Source organism: Parasteatoda tepidariorum, chromosome 1 (assembly GCF_982258835.1).
Source record: "Parasteatoda tepidariorum strain Cologne lab strain chromosome 1, Ptep-v5.0, whole genome shotgun sequence".
NCBI lineage: Eukaryota > Metazoa > Arthropoda > Arachnida > Araneae > Theridiidae > Parasteatoda > Parasteatoda tepidariorum.
This window is the reverse complement of record NC_141755.1, coordinates 77597831-77619663: the sequence shown is the minus strand read 5'-3', so window position 1 is coordinate 77619663 and position 21833 is coordinate 77597831. Positions and strand designations below refer to the sequence as shown.

Sequence of the window (21833 nt, the reverse complement as noted above, 5' to 3'; positions counted from 1 at the left end):
AATTAACAAGCGTGAAGTCATTCAATTCCAAACTGCTTCTCTATAGGACGTGGACTGTTGCTTTTCTTTTCCAGAAAATACGTCATATTCGCGTCATTGATGTTTTTTAAAGGTAAAGGGCCATTACCTGGTATTTTTCTCACTGATATTTTTTTTAAGTTTAAGGATCATTGTCCTATTCTCTACATTATTTCTTTTAAGGTAAATTGCCATTGCCTATAGTATTCCTTACACTAAAATCGTTTCCTCACTTCTTTAAAGTTAATAATTCATAGGGTGTAACAATTAAGTTTCACAAAAGTTAGATATGTAACAATTCCAACCATGAATTAAAGCCTCACATCAAAAATTTTTTGACAAATATGTACAGTAAAAAGTTTCAAGTGCATCATTCTTGTAATTGTGTAAAAATCGTGATTGGTTATGACCATAAAATTGCATCTGCTTTAATGTTACTTTACACTCATTAAAGATGTTTCATTTAGTCCATTAAACAATAAGGTAATTTTACAAATTGTACTGAAAAATTATTCGATTACTATCAAAAACTTGCACATTCTATCTTTTTTAAAGACAATGTTTTTGTCGATAAGGACTTAAAATCTATTACATCACTTATTAACAGCCATGAATTTAGAACATTTCTTAATAAGGTGGAAAAACTTCATTTGTTTATGACTACTTTAAGCAACCTTATCCTAATTGTGTTAAATTATTTATGAAAAGAAAAATAAATAAATAAAATTAAAACATGTAAACTAATGTTTGAAACAGTAAACATTTTTAAATAAAAAGGGAATAGATGTTTTAGAGCATCAAACATTTAATTTATGTTTATTTATAATATAAAATTATTTATAATTGTCAAAGAAATGGCCAGCCTGTAATAGATTATAACTATTCTACATTTCTAGATGCATCAATGCATCTCTAGTAACATTAAAATTAATTTAACTAACGTCAATTTACATGGATGGTAAGATTTAGTAAAACAAACATATCTATGTTACTTTGAAAGTCAACTTACATAGGTTGATTTAAGGACAAATCATTGGAGCATAGTGAAAAATCCAAAGTAATATTATTATTGTTACATTCAATGTTGTTGATAATAAGAGAATCCTCATCAATAGTCAATCTACCTGGAATTTTTTCTTGTAATCGTTGTTCTACAGCATTTATTGCAGATAATCGAACATTTTCTAAATTATTATTTATATAACCCTCGATAGGTCCCAACAAAACGCTTTGAAGACGATTAACACCACCACTTATAAAGTTAACCAGTAATGAATCATTATTTTTCGAAGCAACTTCTAAATTACTAAATGAAAAACGTTGCAGCTCAGGGCAATAAAACAGATCAAAGCTGCCAACAACTCTCCCATTTATTGCGCCCGAAATCGGAATTTCAATTTTCACTCTACCATTTGTCATTTCAATGTTACATATTTGCTCAAAGCAACAGCCAGCTATTGAATAGCCTGTAAACATATCTTTCAAGCTATCAGCTGACATTTCATATTGGAAATCAGCATTGAAATCTATATCGAACATTTGATTGCAGTTTATATCTACCCTTGGCCTAACATTAATGGTTCCAGGCTTTATAATGACCCCTTCCGGTAGATTTGCGTTAAATTGATCTAAAATATTGTCTTTAAGCAAAGCTTCATCAACTTTTTCTTGTATGAAATCCATTGCTTTTACGAGTTCAGGTTCTAATATTTCATTTGCTTTTGATCCGATCCTCATTACTTTGAATGTAGAAAATAATTTGTAGTAAGGCTTCTTGCTCAGTTTGTGCGTTCCATCAATGTTAATGTCAATCAATCTCTCCGGTGAGCCATCAGCAAGTTGAATGTGGAAAAAAAAATCCGTTTTAAATTGAGTAACTTTTCCCTTCAGGTTTTTCAAGTCCATTCGTTTTGAGTCAAATTTTATTGGTACTACCAAGCCTAAATTGCCTAGTGAATCGCGATCAATATTTATCTTACCATTTAAAAAGACTTTGATATTTCTGTCATTTAAATTCCTTTTGAAATATCCATTTTCTTCAAAATAATCGTTGATGCGATTTTCTAAATCTTTCAATTCATCAGGCGAAATTGTCAGCTGTATATTACCTGAATAAATATTCGAGCATGATAAATGGTTCTTTGTTCTTGTTTTATACCTTACCTGTTGTTCATTTTTGTATTTAATTCGTTGATATACATTGGCCTCCTTGTTAAAGTTGTATTTTTCTGACTCATACTGTTGTTTAGCTTTATCAAGTTTAGACTGCATATTTGTATGCGCGCGCTTTACATCTTCAAGCTGTATTTTTGATTTATTTTGCAACGTAGTTCTATAACTATCGATGGCTTTCTTCATAGCTTTGTTTTGTGCCTCTTCGTCCCGTTTGTTATGCAATTTAAGCACAATCTCTTCTTGAATTTTACTACGCTGTTGCTCTGAGATATTAAATTCACTAACAAACTCTTCAGATATTTGTTTCGCCCACACTTTATGATATTTTCTATGTTTCTCATACTTGTCCACAGTTTTCCTCTCAGGACAATCTTTTTCATATTTTCGAACTTTTTTAATTATTTTATCTGCATCTAAATGATTCTGTTCAGAAGCCCTCTCTCGCTGAGCAACTTCTTCTTGTAATTTTTCTTCTTGCAATCTCAAATCTTGCATCTTCTCTTCTATGTCTGCCACTTTCTCCTCAGACGCAATCAACTTTTTTTCCCGCTCAATATCAAATCTTGTAAGTCCTAAAGGCTGCGTTGCATCAAGTCCTAATTTTTGCAATCCATTTGAAATTTGCTGATTTACAAATGTATCAATTGGTTTGGATATATTTTTAAGTTTACCGTCAACTTTCTTATACGTAGATCCTACGATTTCATATTTTTCTACCTTTTCCAAAGTTTTTTGGCCAATTAAAGTAGAACCAATTTGAATAGCAGCCGCAGCTTCTCTTCCTAAGGCTCCTCGATTTTGAAGATCCAGTTTAGTTATCACCTCACTTGCGAAAGAACTCGATAATAAATAGAACGTTTTACTCGCGGCCCACTGTGCGGGACTTATTGTCATAGCTAAAGTTTCTGTTGCTAATGTTCCAAACGTTGAAAAAGAACACGGGATTTCATAACCGAGTAATTTGATGTTTGCATTGTTCAACCCTGTAGTCTCATCGATTTTTCTGGCTAAAGGTCTTACAGTATAGGTAGCTATCTGACGAATGGTTTGTTCCGGGGATACTACTTTGCTAAGTTCATAGACATTTTTAATAATTTTTCCGTTCACATAGTACCAGTAACCCCATTCAACCCAAGTAGAGGTTTCTTGGACATTATTTTGGTTTTGAAGATTTTGTAATGTTGTATCATTTAGCTCATAATTTATTTGCACGTTTTCAGTTCCCATAATGATTTGTTCCAGTATTTATTCTGGCTGATCCTAGTAGAAGAAAGGAAAAAGAATTATTAGTATACGCTAGATAATATCCTTATTGTACTATACATGATATTGTATTATACATGAAGAGTTTAACACTAGGTTTACGGAAAGCGTCATTTTGACGCATTTCGAATTTTATAATGAAAATTACAAAACCCGTTTGCATTTTTATTTTATCTCTTGAAATGACTTTTATCTTTTGACCGAGTTAAATATATATTGAAGTCTATTTTAATCAAAAGCGTTGAAATATTGAAATTTTCTTTGTGTTATACCTATCTCTACGGATATGCGATGCGTCAATTTGCCGCGATCATCATTTAGACAAAATTTTAAGTAAACATGCAAACATCACATCAATTATAAATAGGAATGTACCGACAATACTTCGATCCGTTTTCCGATATCGTTATCTCAAATGAAACAAGCGATAAACAACTGTTGCCGATAAGCAATAATAGAAAGAACAAACGCAGAATGTCAATTGATGTCAGAGTGTCATATTTTGAAGGTTTCAGTAGCTTAATTCGAGTATTGAAAAATAAAATACTAGAATATTTCATAAATGTATATCTCATATTTTCATTTTTTTTTCTTATAGTATATAATCACATTGCTTTCTAAGCGCAGAGATGCCAATTGCTCCGGACACACCAAAATAATTTAAAAAAAACGGTAAATAACTACTAAGTAAATTTTGTAAATATAAAGTGGTGAATTATATGAACCTACGAATTATTTAGAAATAGTGGTGAATAAAAATCTACTGAATTGAATCTATTAAACCGAGAATCACAATTGATAAACTACCACTTTAAAATATATATTTGCTGTCCGGAGAAAGTTGGCATCTCTGTAAGTGCTGTTATATATATTCGTTCATGCGTCAAATTGACGAGTGTTCGTAGAGATAGGTACATCAGAAACGTCCGTAAACTTAGGGTTAAAGGATAAAGCAGGTAAGTGACATCGTCAGGGTTATTTATTAATCAATGAAAATAACATAAAGTGGTCGTATCAATCAGAGTATGTTTAATGTAACAAGATTGTTTTTGTCTTTACACTAACTTTGGCATAACTAATCCAATTTTCAATATGAATGTCTGATTTTGTCTCAAATTAGGTAGGTGTTAATAAAATAGGGCAGAGAATTTTTTGCCCTGCTTTCCAATAAATCTCTTTTTAAAAAAAAGTGGTTTGAATACCACTTTTTTTTCTTCTTCCATGATTATAGCCACTCTGAAAATGTCACTAAATTGTGTCATTCAGTCAAATAGTTTAGTTTATAGTTTATGTAAGACTTTTGATCATAAATTTCTGGAACCATGGGCGTCACTGGCTTTCCTATTATTAAGGGGGATAAAATGAAATACTCAATCGCGCGAGTTTACTAAATTTCGCGCATAGAAAAAAAATATTCTTCGGTTTTCTGAACATTTTCAAAAGATTAATCTCTTTCTTAATTTTATCCTTCAAGAATATAAATGGATGATAATTCGTGAAAATTTTCCTCCGCCAATGGCATCCTTTCTGGAACTATTTAAAAGAATCTAAAAAATTTTGAACTCAGTTTGAAGAACTCGATTGGCAATCCCCAAAGATTTTGCGTTAGTAAAATGTTATTTTTTAATGCTATTTGTTATTTATTATTACAGTGAAATCTCCAAGGGAGAGTCCACCTCTATGTAGCGACATTCTCCATTTACGACCACTTTTGGAAGTCATAAGAACTTTTTCCATAGACTTCGCGTTAAAAAAAAACCTTTGGGAGAGACCATCAAAATACTCTCCCAGTGACCGACAAACTTCTACAACAAATACTGAAAAGGTCAAATAAGGAAACGCTGAAAAAAACACCAAAAGAAAAAACATTAACAAAACAAATAAATAAATTAAAATGCATTCAAAATATTTATGTAAGGCTCTTACTTAGAGAGTTCATTATGAAAGAGATCAACAACCTCTTGTTTCTGTCAGAGTGATCTGAAGACGATGCTATCAATGATTAAATTTTACCGTTAAAATGTTAAATTAGGGAGAAAAAAATATTTTTGAAGAAAAAAAAAATTTGAAAAAAATTAAGCAACTCAAGCAAGCAAACTACTTCTCATCTTTTAAGGCTAACTAATTTTTATTGCGCAAAACTTAAGGCGAACTTAAACAAAAAACATAATGGTTTATTTATTTAAAATAATTCGATTATTCATGATCTGTAAATTTGTTTTTACTCTTAAATGACAGGAGGAATCATTTTTATTGCCGAAGAATTCCTTCTATTTCCTTGCATTAGAAAGGTCCTGGGTTCGATTCCCGGACAAAGCATGGATGTTTCTTTCTCAATCTGTGTGTTCTATGTCCTTTCTCCTTTGTGCTTGAATGTGACCCACCCTATAAACGGGTTTTGGTTGTGTAAATGGCGGGGCAATTCGAATTCCTGGCCATAGATGGCGCCACTGAAGACAGGAACAATCGCACTCCCACTGCCTAAACAGGCATACGACAAAAATAAAATCATTTTTATTGACGCTAAATTTTATTCATCAATTCGGGTTTCATAACGTCAACACAAGTGGCATATCCACACCAAGAAAACAACTCTGACTAAAATTAAAATCGTTTGTGAAAAATCATGTACCTTCAATAACACTTTGAAGTCAAGCGCTAAATACGACCAACCACCGTTAAAACGGTGAATGCCATGGGGATCACCGGTGACCGGCACTGAGTTTGTTCGTAGCGGTACTGGGGTTACCAGTGACCGGCGAAGCTAAGATTATTAAAAACACATATTTCGAGTAAATTTTTCAATTTTTTTTAATATTATTATCGTTACTAAAATGGTTTGATCAAATTAATGCAATATAGAACACACAAAAATAGTTTTATATATATACACAGAGATGCCAACTTGCTCCTGACAGCGAATAAATATTTTGAAGTGGTAGTTTATTAATTGTTAATCTTGGTTTAATAAATTCAATTTAGTAGATTTTTATCCACCACTATTTCTAAACAATTCGTAGGCTTGTATAATTCACCACTTTTTTCAGATATGTCATGCTAAACCTTTTAAAAGACTAGCAAAATCTGACTAATATTTGCAAATTTAGTTTGTACTTATTTACCGTTGTGGCCAGGCGGGCAAGCCATGCAAAATTAGCGTGGCATTCAACGTGTGGTAAAAGAATTAATTAATAGGTAAAAGAATTTTGAGTTATAACGTATAAATATTTTTCACATTATGCCCGTCGTTGTAGAACCATCTATTACCGGTTCTCTTTACCGTTACCGGTATCTCTTCATAGTTACTGGATTTCCTGATTTTTGCGGGAGATTTTCTTTTTATTTCTGCAATAAATGTGTCCGTTACAAATCTGGTTGCAAAAGGTGGACATTAAGAAGAAAAACGGACCTTCCTACACGTTCTAGGACTCAATTTTAGTGGTTTGAAGGGATAATCTCAAATATTCTAATTAATTACCCGCAGTGGACTGATCGTTAAGACACGGTTCCCAGCAGATCACCGAAGTGAAGCATCACTGGCTACGGTCAGTGTGCGGGTGGGTGACCACTTGGATCAGTCTGCGTAGGATTCGAGGGTGTGCGGTATTGATCCTCGTTAAACCGTTCTACCGTAAAGTGCTCGATTTCGCGTGCAGGTCGTCGGGCTGCCGAAGCGGGGCTGCCATCCCCTCTGCAGAGGATCAAAATTGTGATGACAGGTCTTCGGATCATCCTCAGGGGTGTTTCCCAGACCGTCGCCAATATCCCATCGTGCAGCTCTAGTGCGACGTAAATTAACTACAACAACATCTAATTAATTACAAACGTTATTTTAGGTTACGAAATTAGAGGCAAAAGGCTATATCTGAATAAACGTACCTTTTTTCAAACGAATTCAGATATCTGACCCCCCAAATTCCAGGGACTTGCCGTAATCTGTTAAATATGACTCCAATAGTTTGGTCAGGATACGGTTTAAAGTTTGAACCATTTAATATTAATTTTATTATTTGCGTATTTTACCATATCTCGAGAACTTTTTTAAAGAATTGAAAATTTTTCGTACACAACTGTAACGGAATTTGATCGAAAGATAATTCCATGTGAAGAGTAACTTGGAGTAAATATTTATTATTTTCCATTATTTCATTTAACAATAGTTCGTAAAAAGTTTGAATTGTAAGGCACACACTTTTTGCACCATTTTAAAGTATGTAATTTTGCATGGGAATACGAAAATTTTGAGCGAAATCGGTCAAATCCGATAAATTAAAATTCCTGAGAAGTCGAATTTTAAAAATACGACTTTTTCAAAATTCGATTGCTCAGGAACTATTCGATCCTGTAAAAATTGCATTCCTTAAAGTAATGTAAAAAATTGTATACCTTACAATTTAAAAAATTTTCAACTATTATTAAATAAAATAATAAAAAAGTAATAAATATTAGCTGAGAGTTATTTTTAGCATGGAATTATCTTCGGATAAAAAAATCCTATAATTATGCGAAAAATATTTTAATTTCCCTTACAAAGTTCTCGAGATATGGCAAAATACGAAAGTAATAAAATTAACAGTCCTTAATTAACTAATCCTTAAATAATTAACTAATTAATCCTTAACTAATAAACTAATTAATCCTTAATTAATTAACTTATTAATACTTAATTAATAAACTAATTAATCCGTAATTAATTAACTAATCCTTAATTAATTAACGGTCCTTTGGACCGCTCTCCTGACTAAACTATTGGGATTGCGGCTACCGACTATATTTTGGGGGGCAGAAATCTGAATCCGTCGAAAAAGGGATAAGTTTGTTCAGAGAAAGTATGTTTTTACTTCTGATTTCGCAACTCAAAATATAGTCGGCTCTAACTAATTAGCATAATTGAAGTCATCCTCTGAAACCATTAAATTTAAGTCCTAGAACGTGGAGAAGATCCGATCATTAGATCAAAAATTATTCAGGATGATTCGTTTTATTTTTTTTTTTGCGCATTGTACATTATTCCTGTTTACCAAATTACCAAAGGTAATTTATAATAATTTTTAACACCACTACATAGTATAAATTTAAATGAATCTATAAAAGATATTATAAAATTCCTTAAAAATATTAGCTGTTTCTAAAGTTAAATTAATTCATGTTCAAAACTCATTTGAATATTTCTATCATCACAAAGAATGACCGAGATAGCCTGGTTGGCAGGGAGCTGGACTCACTTTCGTGCGAATTCAGTCGGCTGAAGACTCCCCGTGTAGTAAATGGTGACTGGTGCACGTTGAAACTGTCGGGTCACAAATTCCTCCATTTCCCCATAACAAATTATACCTCTGAGGGTACTGAATTGGAGATTGATCGTTCTCACGTTCAGGTTAAACTTACGATCTGTGGATGAATCAATGGATGTATGAATGGGTCTTCCCTATAACAGAAGCCGATGCACAGGTGTAACAGAAGCCGAATTCTTGGCCATAGATGGCGCCAATGGAAAACAAGTACAATCGAATTTTGAGAACAATAAATTTAGGTCCCGATCTTACGTCTTGCGTTACATTGAGAGGAAAACCATGAAAACCTTCTCTGGTTAACTCGATGGCAAGGGGATTCCAACCCATGATCCGTCTACCACTGAGGATATTTTATGTCAGCACTGCGATGGTTGCGAGCCAGGATCAGATTTGTATCAACCTGCCACCGTTGGGATTCGAACCTAGTTATTTACCTCATTGAAAGGCAAATGCTCTAATCTCTGAGCCACCGCGGCTCTTACGATTGTAATTCAATCTACTTTTTACTACAGCTAAGAAAAAATCATCTTCGAAAACATAAAATGTTGATATGTGTGTAAACTTACGAAAATTTTGCGCTTTCAAAAAATAAGTTAGAAATATAATAATTTTCTCATATTATTTCTCGTCTTTTCAGTATTTTGTCTTTTCAATATTTTATCTTTTTAGTATTTTGTCTTTTTATTATTTCGTCTTTTCAATATTTTGACTTTACAGTATTTTGTCTTTTCTATATTTTATCTTTTTAATTTTTTTTATTTTTTCAGTATTTTATCTTTTACGAAAGTTAGCCGCTGTAATTAAAATATAAAAATTTTAAAACACGTTTGTATACAACTTTTTAGATTAAATACATCTGTATAATAGGTTTACGACAGATATCTAAACGTAAAATGATAACTTGAAAAAAAAAGAGAAGGAAAATGGAATTTCCCACTAACTTAAACGTAAATTTACTACTTCTGTTGAAATTCTTAGTTTCCCTGGGAACCCAGATCAACCCTTTAACACAAATAGGACACAGGTGTCCCTTTTGTAGATATATATTTTTTACGCTCTAATTACTAGTAAAAATATATTTTGGGAATTTTTTAATTCTAAGAAACCGGCAATTAGGTACTAACAAAAAATCTGTTAGGTTATCGGAATTATATTTATAATAAAATTTAAACTATTTTTTTTAAAAAATTAATACAGAATAATAAAAGAAAGTATGGAAAAATATGTTTAATAAAAATTCTGCTTCGCAGGGTAAAAGATTTACTTAAAATTACTAAACAATATTTTATTCATTTTTAAATAATTATTTTAACATTTAATTTTGACACGAAGGTGGCACGAGCATAACCTGCTATGTGCATTTTCCGGTTATGAATCTAATTTGCAGTTGTAGCGATATAACAATAGATCTTACGATTTGAAACAGGAATTATTTTTACTATGCAACCACTAAATAGTTATTAAATGAAGTTAGGAAATTTATATATTTATTTTAACTATTTATATGTCATCATCAGCATTGGCACGACAGCCCTTTGAGAGTCTGGGCCTTCCTCAGAAGCTTTTCCCATTCTGCCCTTCTCCCGGCAACTGATTTCCAGTTCTTTACTTTTAGGATGGCAAAATCCTCACCCACACAGTCTTTCCATCTCTTTTTGGGCCTTCCTCTTGGCCCTTTATTGGAGGGGGTTGCATTAAAGACTCTTAATGCTGTTCGTTCTGGCCTCATTCTCACTACATGCCCGGCCCATCTCATTCCACATAGTTAAATAAATTTAATGATATCATCACTATTAAAGATCTTATATATTTAAAAATTATATCTTTTTCTCCAGTTGTTGTTATCGAGAATTGCACCAAAGATGGTTCGTAGGACCTTCCTATTATTTATATGTGTTAATAGTTAAAATTATTATAAATCAACACTGTTAAACAAAGATAAAAATATTTTCTTTTACAGTTTTTAACCAGTTTAAATACAAAAAGAAAAGAGAATCTCCGGCAAAAATTAGGAGATTCGGTAGCTATGCCACACATAGATAACAATATACATATTAGGAGACAAAAATATAGAAACACTTCCATGCTAACTGTATGTAAACAATATTTCTCTAAGCGCCAAATGTTTTGGGAGATTTAACATGACAAAACTGTTGGGTCAGTTTAAAAGATCATGCTTGAATCTTTTTAGAAATGGTATTTAAGTTATTCGGAATTTGGATTGACCAAAATAAAGAGAGAAAGTTACTAATTCTTAGCAGTTATTTTGAAATCATTTTACTCGAGTATAATATTCATATTATACTAGCACGCTTTTTTAATTATAGTCTACTTATTATAGTATTTATGTATAGTATTTATGTTATAGTATCTTCTTCTTATTATTTTTTTTAAATTTTAATTATATTTACTAACAAGAACGCTTTTTTAATTATAGTCTATTTATTATACTATTTATGTTATAGTATCTTCTTATTATAATTGTTTTTTAATTTTTATTACATTTACTAAGAAGAACGCTTTCTTAATTATAGTCTATTTGTTATAATATTTTCCTATGATAATTTTTTTAAAATTTTAATTATATTTACTAAGTAGAACGCTTTTTCAATTATAGTCTATTTGTTATAGTATTTTCTTATTAACTTTTTTTTAAATTTTAATTATATTTACTAACAAGAACGTTTTTTTAATTATAGTCTATTTATTATAGTATTTATGTTATAGTATTTATGTTATAGTATTTTCTTTTTATAATGTTTTTTTAAATTTTAATTATATTTACTAACAAGAACGCTTTTTTAATTGTAGTCTATTTATTATAGTATTTATGTTATAGTATTTTCTTATTATATATTTTTTTTAAAATTTTATTATATTTACTAACAAGAACGCTTTTTTAATTATAGTCTATTAATTATAGTATTCATGTTATAGTATTTTCTTATTATAATTTTTTTTTAAATTTGAATTATATTTATTAATAAAAACGCTTTTTTAATTATAATCTATTTATTATAGTATTTATGTTGTAGTATTTTCTTATTACAATTTTTTTTAAATTTGAATTATATTTATTAATAAGAACGCTTTTTTAATTTTAGTCTATTTATTATAGTATTTATGTTATAGTATTTTCTTATTATAATTTTTTTTACATTTTAATTATATTTACTGACAAAAACGCTTTTATAATTTTAGTGTATTTGTTATAATATTTATGTTATAGTATTTTCTTACTAGATTTTTTTTAAATTTTAACTATATTTATTAATAAGAACGCTTTTTTAATTTTAGTGTATTTATTATAATATTTATGTTATAGTATTTTCTTACTAGATTTTTTTTTTAAATTTGAACTATATTTATTAATAAGAACGCTTTTTTAATTTTAGTCATATTGAAAAAGAGAAAAAAAGCTTTAAACTTCCCACGCTTATTTGTTAGATGCAAATTTCGCAATGGCAATGGATTTATAAAAGCTAAAGTGTGATTTATAAAATTGCGCCAACAGTTTTGCCTTCCCCAACATTTGATGCTGAAAGAAAGATATTTTACTTAGACTTAGTACAGAAGTGTTCCATATTTTTGTTCAACCCCTGTGTACCTTTTTGGTCAAATTTAAAAAGAAAAATAAGTAATTCTAAAACTTACCCAACACATTTCAATTCGCACATTACGGCAATCAAAAATTAAAGGCCCTAACTACAACAGAACTAAAACCAATTCATACAATTTTCTTTATGAATGATGTTTTCAAAAAACGAGTTTATGAATAAGTGCATGATGTAAGTTTACACCAACATTCGTTATCACGTGGCGACTTCCTCTCTATCAAAACGCTTCAGACAAGGAAGTTTGAAAGTGAAACTAGATAAAGACTGAATTAGTGAGATAAAGGCTTCATTGTTAAGGTGAATATTAACGGTCACGTTCGGGCACGTTCATTTCAAATAATAAGGTTTTTCGAATAATAAGGTCTTATGTGGGAAATCTTTAGAAAATTATTGAAAGTTTTTTTAAATATGAATGATTTTAAATGTATGCCACAGTGGTAGTTACGATTGATTGATTAGAGAAATTATAAACAAGTAAAAGTTAATCCAGTTTCTACCACTTTTTACATTTTTAGTCGCCCTGCATGTCAGATCTAATAAATCAGTGGAGCCCAACATTAGGTTCTGAGTAATCAGAACAATTCTAAGTAAAAAAAAATTTTTTTTAATAATAATAATAATAATAATTAATAACAACAACAATTATTATTAATAATTAATAATAATACTTGTTAATAATAATAATTAATAATAATAATAATTAATAATAATAATATTGCTTATAATTAAGAGGCCTTGATTTGTACAGATATTTATTTCCTGCAAAACAAACTAAAAATGCAGTAGTTCACTAATTTTTCTGGCTTACAAACAACCTTGAACTAAGCAAATTTAAAATCTAGCTATATTTTTTTGAATTAACAAATACTGTTTGAAATGTAAGAATTAGCAAAAAGAACTTCTTATTTTATCTTTCTTTATTTCTTTTTAAATTTTTTAGATTTCATTTCAGGGGAGATACAAGAACACATGTCCACTTTTACAAGAACAACTCCAATCTCAACAAAATAATTTCTGAATACAGTGGTAGGGTAACTTGAGAGCAATCTCCGCCTCTTTAGAAAGCAATCTCCCCTTCTTGTTTCAGAACGACGTGTACAGAAGTAAAATAACTTGATGCCAAAACCCAATTACGAATGCAAAATCAATGAAAGCGATGCCTTAACACCACCGGAATTTGCATAGAAATTTAAATTTAGTTCATTCTCGATCGATAATCACTCTTAAACCGAGAAAATATTTACTGCGAAAATCAGTTTTGAAACTTTGAAAGGAAGGTAATATAATTTTTCTTTAAAAACTCTTTTTACACATCAAGGATAAATAAATGTTATTGGAACATTAAAACATAGCTCAAATATCAGTGCCCTGCAGCGAAGCGACAATAACTAATTCGTCGGAGTTTTGAGGCATATAATGGAGGAATGTGTGAGGTGGCAGTAGAATTGGGGAAAGAGGGAGTCTTAGCACCAAATCGTAAAATCATGAGTGGGAAATCAGTCTGTTGAACATATGATGAAATCAATAGGAGATTAAACACAATTGAGATTAAGCTAGATGAGAATATTATAATATTTACAGGGGTCAGAATATTATCATTTGCGCTGGTGTAATAAAATAGGAATAATAGAGAAAATGCATGCAACAACAGTAGAGTCCCGATTATCCGAGTTAATGTGGACCACGACTCACTCGGATAACCGAAAAACTCGGTTAAAGCGAAGAGTATAGAAAAGGAAGGAGTAGGTATAAATGCAATATATTTAACAGATACAAGCTTTATACGAGGACATCACATACAATTCATACTATAATTAAAAAGCTTACTAAAAAACACTTTAAGAGCATACTTTACGAGAATTAAAGAGTTTTTACTTAAAAAAGTTTTTAATCTTTTTTTCTTTTACTACATTACTTTGGTGCTATTTTTGCAGCAATGTTTCGCCCTTTTTTAGGGATAACCTCTTCTTGTTGATCTATATATTGAATAGCACTTTCGATAGCTTTTAGTTCATCCAGTGCCGGATTAAGCACACGCGGGGCCCTAGGTCATTCAAATATTTGGGACCCTAAAATTAAAATTTTTTTTCTCGTATATTTTTCATTTATTAAAATATAAAAGTATTCATATATCTTTTCATTTAAGAAAGCATATTTAAAATTAAAATAAATAATAATAAATTAAATTTTGCTTTATTTTGTTAAATTAGAACTAAAAAATAATCATAACATATATATTTGAAATAGATTTTTTTTTTTAAAAATCATTGTTTTCTTTAATTTTTTAAAAAGTTTTTTCAAAAAATCCATTTTAGGGGGCCCCTAATCATTAGAGATTTCTATATGTTGATTTTCATCGTCACTGTCTTCATCATCTTCGCTAGAAAACATTTTCAGTATTGACGATAATATTGATGATATTTGTTGCATTACCGATTTGTTGCATATTTGTTACCAATATTTTCATTATTGGCGATTTTTCTTGATAATTTTAGTTTCTTTTAAATAGATTTTTGCCATTTATTAATCACTACTTTTTATATTTTTTTAGTCACTTGGGGCACGCTTGTTTTTTAAGGAACGCATTTTATTGAAGAGTAATACTCTTCTCCTTGTTGCGTAAAAAATAACAGTAACTAAAATTATTGAACACTTAGTTAATAATTATACATTTTTAGTGATTCGTAACATTTTTGATTTAAGAATTGCCAGATTGCGCTAGAAATAGTTAAATGTTATTTTCCAAGGAGTAGACATGCATGTATATAAACCTATACATAGGAGCGCTATATGCATGCATATAAACCTTTACAATCTTAATAAACTTTAACATTCAAACAAAAAATTAACAAAACTATAAATATCATTTTTTTTTTAAAAAATCTGCTGCTTTCCGAATAAAACTAATTTCAGATTTGATATCCGCTCACCCAAATTAAGAAAGAACAAATGCTCCCATAAATGCAACAAAAATTTTGCTCCCCAGTGTTATCTGTGTATTCGGAGAATAAGTTGAACCCTGAATTCACACTTATTTTAAATAAATTTCCCATCAAACGGGCGATTCTTTCGTTACGTGTGTTACTTTTACACGACATATTTCAACTTTAACACTTATTATAATAAACTTGTTAGATATTTTTTATGTTTTTCTTAATTTGTTGTTAAATCTATATGTGTTGTAAGTTTACAAAACGAAGATTGAAGGCGCAAATTAAATTGATGTTGAAAAAAAAAATTCTGAAATTTTGTTACGTGTGTTACCTTTTATAATGCTAGATATTTGAAACTTTGAATATATTCATTTAATTCTGTGAAGTATAAAGGCAAAAAATTAAGATATTTTCTTTTATAGAGAGATACAATATCGAAGCTGTGTTTAGTGATTTTTAAAAATTTCTTGCAACAGTAAAAACTTCTTTATTTTGGTGAAATTGGTGCGTTACGTGTGTTAACTGCACGTTACGTGTGTTACCCTCTGTGAATATTTCAACTGAGAAGTCATAAATGTTGCACTAAAACATTTATTTATTTTAATTTAGCAGAAGAAAAACAATTTATTTTAGCAAATAAAATAGTTAATGGTCTGGAAAGATGGTTGTAGCCCTTCTTTATACTGGTTTAGAGAGTAAAACATAGCAAATCCTAGGCACATCTATTCCTTCAAAATCATTTCTGTTTGGAAACAAAAATATGCATATTTTCCAATTATTTTATGCAAATATTGCATTTTAAGTTCCAAGCATGTGCATTTGCGTCAATAATGTTCCCGAGATAGAGCATATGTCGTTTTAATTTCAGTTATAGGCGCACTTCTGATCAGGAGGGAACAGAAATCGACTTACTGACTATTTGTGTGCCACAATGTGCATCTATGCATCTTATTCAAGTATCTAACGATACTTATGCATAGATTTTATGCTTTGTATTACCGTTGCCATGTATTGATCTTTTCAATTAATATCTTTATTTCCTTTTGGCTAATATATAATACTGTTGTATTAGGCATGAGTTGATTGGTTAGCTTTGCAAACAACACTGGATAGCAAATAAATTTTTTTGTATAACAACACAATGATATAAATAACTTTGCTTTTTGCTTCGCTTTCAAGATTTTGTACTACACATCTATCCCATAGAAGGAACTTCTGCATGTGATATCGTAAAATATTTCCAAATTAATTTCTTTTTTTATATTTTGATTGACAAAATATGAAATAATTCAACCATATATTTATTTTTAAATTAACTTGACTTATTACTATAGAAGGTTTCTGTTAGCTCATCTTCTGAAGTAGAATCGTTTTTAAACAGTCTTAAAATAAAAGTGTAGACATTGTTTCACCTTTGTCTTTGCCTTAGGAAAATATTGTAAAGGACTCTATTTTAAACTCTTTAGGAGAGTATCGTCTAAGACAGTGTTTCCCAAAGTGTGGTACGCGTACCCCCAGTGGTACGGTAACAGTTTAGCAGGGGTACGCGTTCTTATGCGAAATATCTTGCAACAAACGAAAATTACAAAAATTTTTATTTAAAAACAAAGCTAGCAATGAAAATTTTCGATTACGTATTTTTCTATTGGATATTTTTTGCAGAGTTAACAGTTAATAATTAGTGGTGTCAACAGCCAGTTGTGATTTTTACTTTTTGTGCGATTTTTTATAGTGAAAAATTCATTCATTTTTTTTATTAGGGGTACTCAGCGTTACGAAAAATTTAGAAAGGGTACACAAAAGTCATAAGTTTGGGAAACACTGGTCTAAGACAACAGCTGCTGTGAATAACGGAACTGTGGCTGGATAGCATAATGCTGATTGAAATTCGTTTTGATATTCAAACGAATATGTCTCTGCAAAGTCAACTTGAATTTCGCTGGTTTTAATGCTAGATATGTTTGTTTGGAGAGTATCACCTCGGATTCTTTTAACTCTTACGTATTATTGAAAGTTAGTCCAATTTTCAAGAGTTATTTCAAAACATTCTTCTTGCACATTTGCCATTATATATTTTTTATTGTGAGCTATTGTCATCTTTTTCTCATCGTTACCAAACTACAATAAATGATGGTTAGAAACCTATAACAAGCAATGAGAAATTTTTGTAAGTATCAGAAGCCCCCTTCCAACAATTAGATCCAAAATTTCTTTTACTTTATATACATAAATACTTCTACCATCACCATGTATTGTCATAAACTTAATTTTAGCCTTCCAATTAAAGAATAAAAATTTCATGATATTTGTTTTGATTCTAAGTTTTACAGTAGCAATAAATTTTTCAGTCATAAAGCACTAAATATGGAAAATTAAACAATGTTTAGGATGCAACTGACAAAAATCAGTATAAGCCTCTCTTAGAAACATTGTTAGATAGTTCTTTTGTTTTATTGCCCGTTTTTCCCCGTAATAATCCAGAGAACCAGCTCTTGTTTCAATACAAGCATAGTATAAACAATCTAACTTTTGAAGAAAATCCATTTATTAATAATTAAGTTCATCTGAAATACTTAGTGGTGAACCTTTTACATCATTATCAATCTGTTTTGAAGTGCAGAATCCTATGCTCTTTTCTTTTTTTCTTCATCTTCTTATTCTTTTAAATCCAGATAAGGACACTATTTTAAGCTTATCCATTTTATAATAATCTAGCAAATGCAGTCGAAATATTCTACTTAAACATAAACGTATAACAAATAGAGTATTGAGTATAGTTAAGTGCTGCGAGCTCTCTGCTTATCGCTTATAGCTCTGCGTTTACAAATAGAAGTTTGGGAAAACAATTTCCAAAAGTTTCAAAATTATCGTCTTATTATGCTGTTTTTTTTATTAATGCTTATACCGACCTTATTTTACAAAAAACAACAATCTTACAGTTCCGTATTTGTGGCATTGAAGTTGCGTGGCGGTTATAAAAAATGTCCGAACATGATTTAAATCTTTTATTGAAAATAAATAAATAATTAAAGTGTATAAGTACCTCTAACACACATAACAGTAACGCGCGTAACTTTTCGTTACGTGTGTTACCTTGAATAAAATTAATTATAAAATTTTAACTATTGGCAGTTTTAATTCGAGAATTTTTTCCGTTGCATATCTTGCCTTCTTAATTTATAAAACAAAAATTTTTTAAATTTTCTTCTTTACTAAAGTTTTTACAGAAAAAAATGCAAAATTATGTTACGTGTGTTACTGGGAAATTAGACTATCTTGATTAATCGACTTTCAAACAAGCAAAAAAATTTAGGCCAAATTAAAAAAATACATTAAACAATGATAAAAGAGTAAAATAGTTATATTTATTACTAAAAACTATTTTATTGCTCTTTAATATTTTAAGAACTGCATTGGAATATAACATAACAAAGAAGAGAACTCCTGTTAAAATTCATAGTGTTCCACCTTTTGTTAGAATTCACATAAATATTTTTTGTAATTCAAAAAACTATCTTAACTATTAAAAAATGTACATCTTCTAGATTCCGAAATTGTGTCATTTTTGATTTTACGATAATTTTGAAAATTTAGTCACTCAGGACCACTTTTCGTGGAATCGCCCAAACATGAAATTATGTTTAAAATTAAATAAAAAATAATAATTTTTAATAATAGTTATGAAAAATAGCTTAAATTTTAAGTCCCACATTTTATTTTAAATTATAATTTGTTATAATTTATACATAACATAATATGATAAGCTGTAAAGAAAAATAAGAGGAATAATTTCATTTTTTTAATTTCGACAATCAGGAAATTAAGTGCTATAGACAACACAGTGTATAGTATTCTCTCCTTATTTATTGTAGCAAGTGATCGTTTGGTTCCTTTCAGTATGTCAATGTGTGAGAGAGCACAATTAGTTCGATTAGTGAATGGCATTTGGAAATGAATAATTCTTGTCACTATTTGTTGTCATGGAGAAAAGACAGAGTTCAGAAAATTTCGGACACTTAATACTCTCTTCAAATGTTTCGCAAATAGCTCAACTTGAAGGAAGTATTTAAGTGCTGAAAATGGAAATTTTATTTTATCTCTCATATCTAACCAAATTGGGTCCTTTTAAAAAGACGGCTTCCTTCTTTTTCAATAATTAAAAAAAATAGAAAGTAAATAAATAAAATAAAAGTGATAGAACAAGTTCAGAACTCAATTTGCGAAATTAAAATATTCCCGTCTACTATAAAAATGTCATACTATATGTCTACTAAATATAAATATTAATACAGAGGTTTGAAAAAAAATATGGAAACATTTCTAAGCTAACTCTACGTTAACAATCTTTCTTTTAGCGCAGTAAATGCTTTGGAATATTTTACTTCTGAAAACAGTTGACACAATTTGAAAGATAATATTTGAACTTTTATAGAAATGGTGTCATATTTACCAATGTACAATTCGGATCGACCAATATAAGGAAATGAAATTAGTAACTTTTTTTTTCAGTTTTAATGCCAGCAATTTTCAAATCTTTCCATAGGTTTGCAATATTACTATAAAAATGCTTTTTTTTTTAAAAATAGTAGCATATTATATTTTATAACCGTCGTTGAACAGCCGACTTAATTTTGGGATCACGACTACAAATGTTCAACTCCGTATCCTTGTCATTTTGAACCCAATCCGAAAGACAAGGGAACTCCTGCATCAAGTATTGGAGGAAATTTGCCTTATTGGAGGACTTTTTGATGGAACTAATCCGCATTTGCGTCATAAGGAGAGGAAAATCACGAAAACCTAACACGGTTGGACTGACGGCAAGGGGACTCTAATTCATGATCCATCCACCACTGAGGATATCTTATGTCAGCACTATGGTCGGTGCGAGCAGTTTGCGAAATTCGAATGAACCAGTCATTGCCGGGATTCGAACCCAGTTCACCTTATTGGGAGGCGAGCACTCCCAATGAGGCTAATATAGTAAAAAAAATAAAAAAGAATAAAAAAAGACAATTTTTTTTTCTGCTAAGCTCATTTTGATTAATTCAAAATTTGCATGAGTAAAAAGGGCATTATTTCCAAAAGCTCAAAGAATAATCTTTAGTTTTGCCGTGTAAAATCTTTCAAACCAGTTCTGTTGAAAGAAAATTGTTTACATAGACTTAGTATATGTAAACAATTACCATATACAATTACCAGTGTTACCATATATTTTACATACTGTGTTTTTAATATTATAAATATGGGTAAATGAATGCTTTTTGAATAATAAATATTTATTATTAAATAGTTATATTTTGAATATTAAATATTCATAATATTAATATTATTATAAATTAATATTTATATTTATTCCGATAAATGGGTACTAAAATGTTAGACAGCTTTGAGAAATATCCACTTGGTCAGGATTTGAACGCACCTCAAGTGGTAAGCATTAATGTGAAACATAGTATTTTTATGTTCGCATTTAAAAGACTCTTTTATTTATTCTAATGTTTTCTTATTTACTCTATTTTATTTACTTTATTCTAAATATGTTTAGATCCGAAAAGTCTCTTGAAATTTAATTTCTCAAAAGCCAGAAATAGGGTGGGTTGATATTAAAAAATATGTTAACTAATAACATTGTTAATATAACACTTTTTTCATGTACGCATTTTTCATATATTAGTCACCTTTTAGGGATTTTGGGGGTTATTTATATCGAACATCTTTTGCGGATTAAGGAAATGCATTCCAAATACTTCGGAATTTCGGCAGTTTCGTAACTATTTTTCATGGTGGTAGTGTGAGTTATCTACTAAGATTTTGATAAATTAAGTTTTAAATTTCTTTTCCTCTTCAAAAAATAAGTTTTGACAGTTTTTTAAAGGACTTTTCAAACCCTCCGTCCCCAAATGATGTTCCGTGGAACCCAAGGGTTCCGTGAAAGGATTATTGGTGTTCCGATAGTTATGATTTTTTTTTCATTCAGTAAAGATTTGTGAGACCTGTAATTAAATTTATATCAAATTAATAAGTCATTATTTACTTAAAATTTTCGTTATTTTTATTACATTTATTATTTGAATTGCTTGTGAAGAAAGAAATTTCAAAACAATATTTATCCTAATAGCAATAAAATAAATAAATTTTGAAGAGAATATTCGTTTATGAAAAATTCCATTTGTATTTCGAATCGAATAAAAGCAACCAAATACAACAATGAAGAATTATGTCTCTCTGAGAACCATTCCTAACGTTTCCTCCTTTTTCGTTTTTATTTTAATGCAAACCATATTTCAATTTATTCATTTTCAGTTCATTCTTGCATTAAAATCAAATTAAGAATTCGACTATATGCTGCCCCAAACCTGGGAATTTACTTACTTTGACTTAACTTAGACTTTGACTTAACTTACTTTGACTTAGGGTTTGACTTAAAAACAAATTTTAAGACTAATATTGATAAAACTATATGATGAAAAAAATTTCATTCTTCATTTATTCACTAAATGTTTTTAAAATAATTAATAAAATTTAGATCA

General features: G+C 29.7%; 2 protein-coding genes across 2 annotated transcripts in view; one reads left to right on the top strand and one right to left on the bottom strand.

The window, feature by feature from the left end:
- LOC107448718 (tryptophan 5-hydroxylase 1-like) overlaps window positions 1-21833 on the top strand; it is a 62968-nt gene that overhangs the window by 11606 nt on the left and 29529 nt on the right. The window lies entirely within an intron of this gene.
- LOC107456731 (uncharacterized) lies at window positions 806-12604 on the bottom strand. Its single transcript, XM_016074684.5, has 2 exons — window positions 12405-12604; window positions 806-3453 (listed from the first exon to the last, which is right to left on the bottom strand). The coding sequence occupies exon 2, from the start codon at window positions 3418-3420 to the stop codon at window positions 1024-1026; it is 2397 nt and encodes a 798-aa protein (XP_015930170.3). The 5' UTR covers window positions 3421-3453; window positions 12405-12604; the 3' UTR covers window positions 806-1023.

What these genes read in the sequence shown, in the direction of transcription:
- LOC107456731 (XM_016074684.5), bottom strand. Translation starts at nt 3,420, where the DNA reads ATGGGAACTGAAAACGTGCAAATAAATTATGAGCTAAATGATACAACA.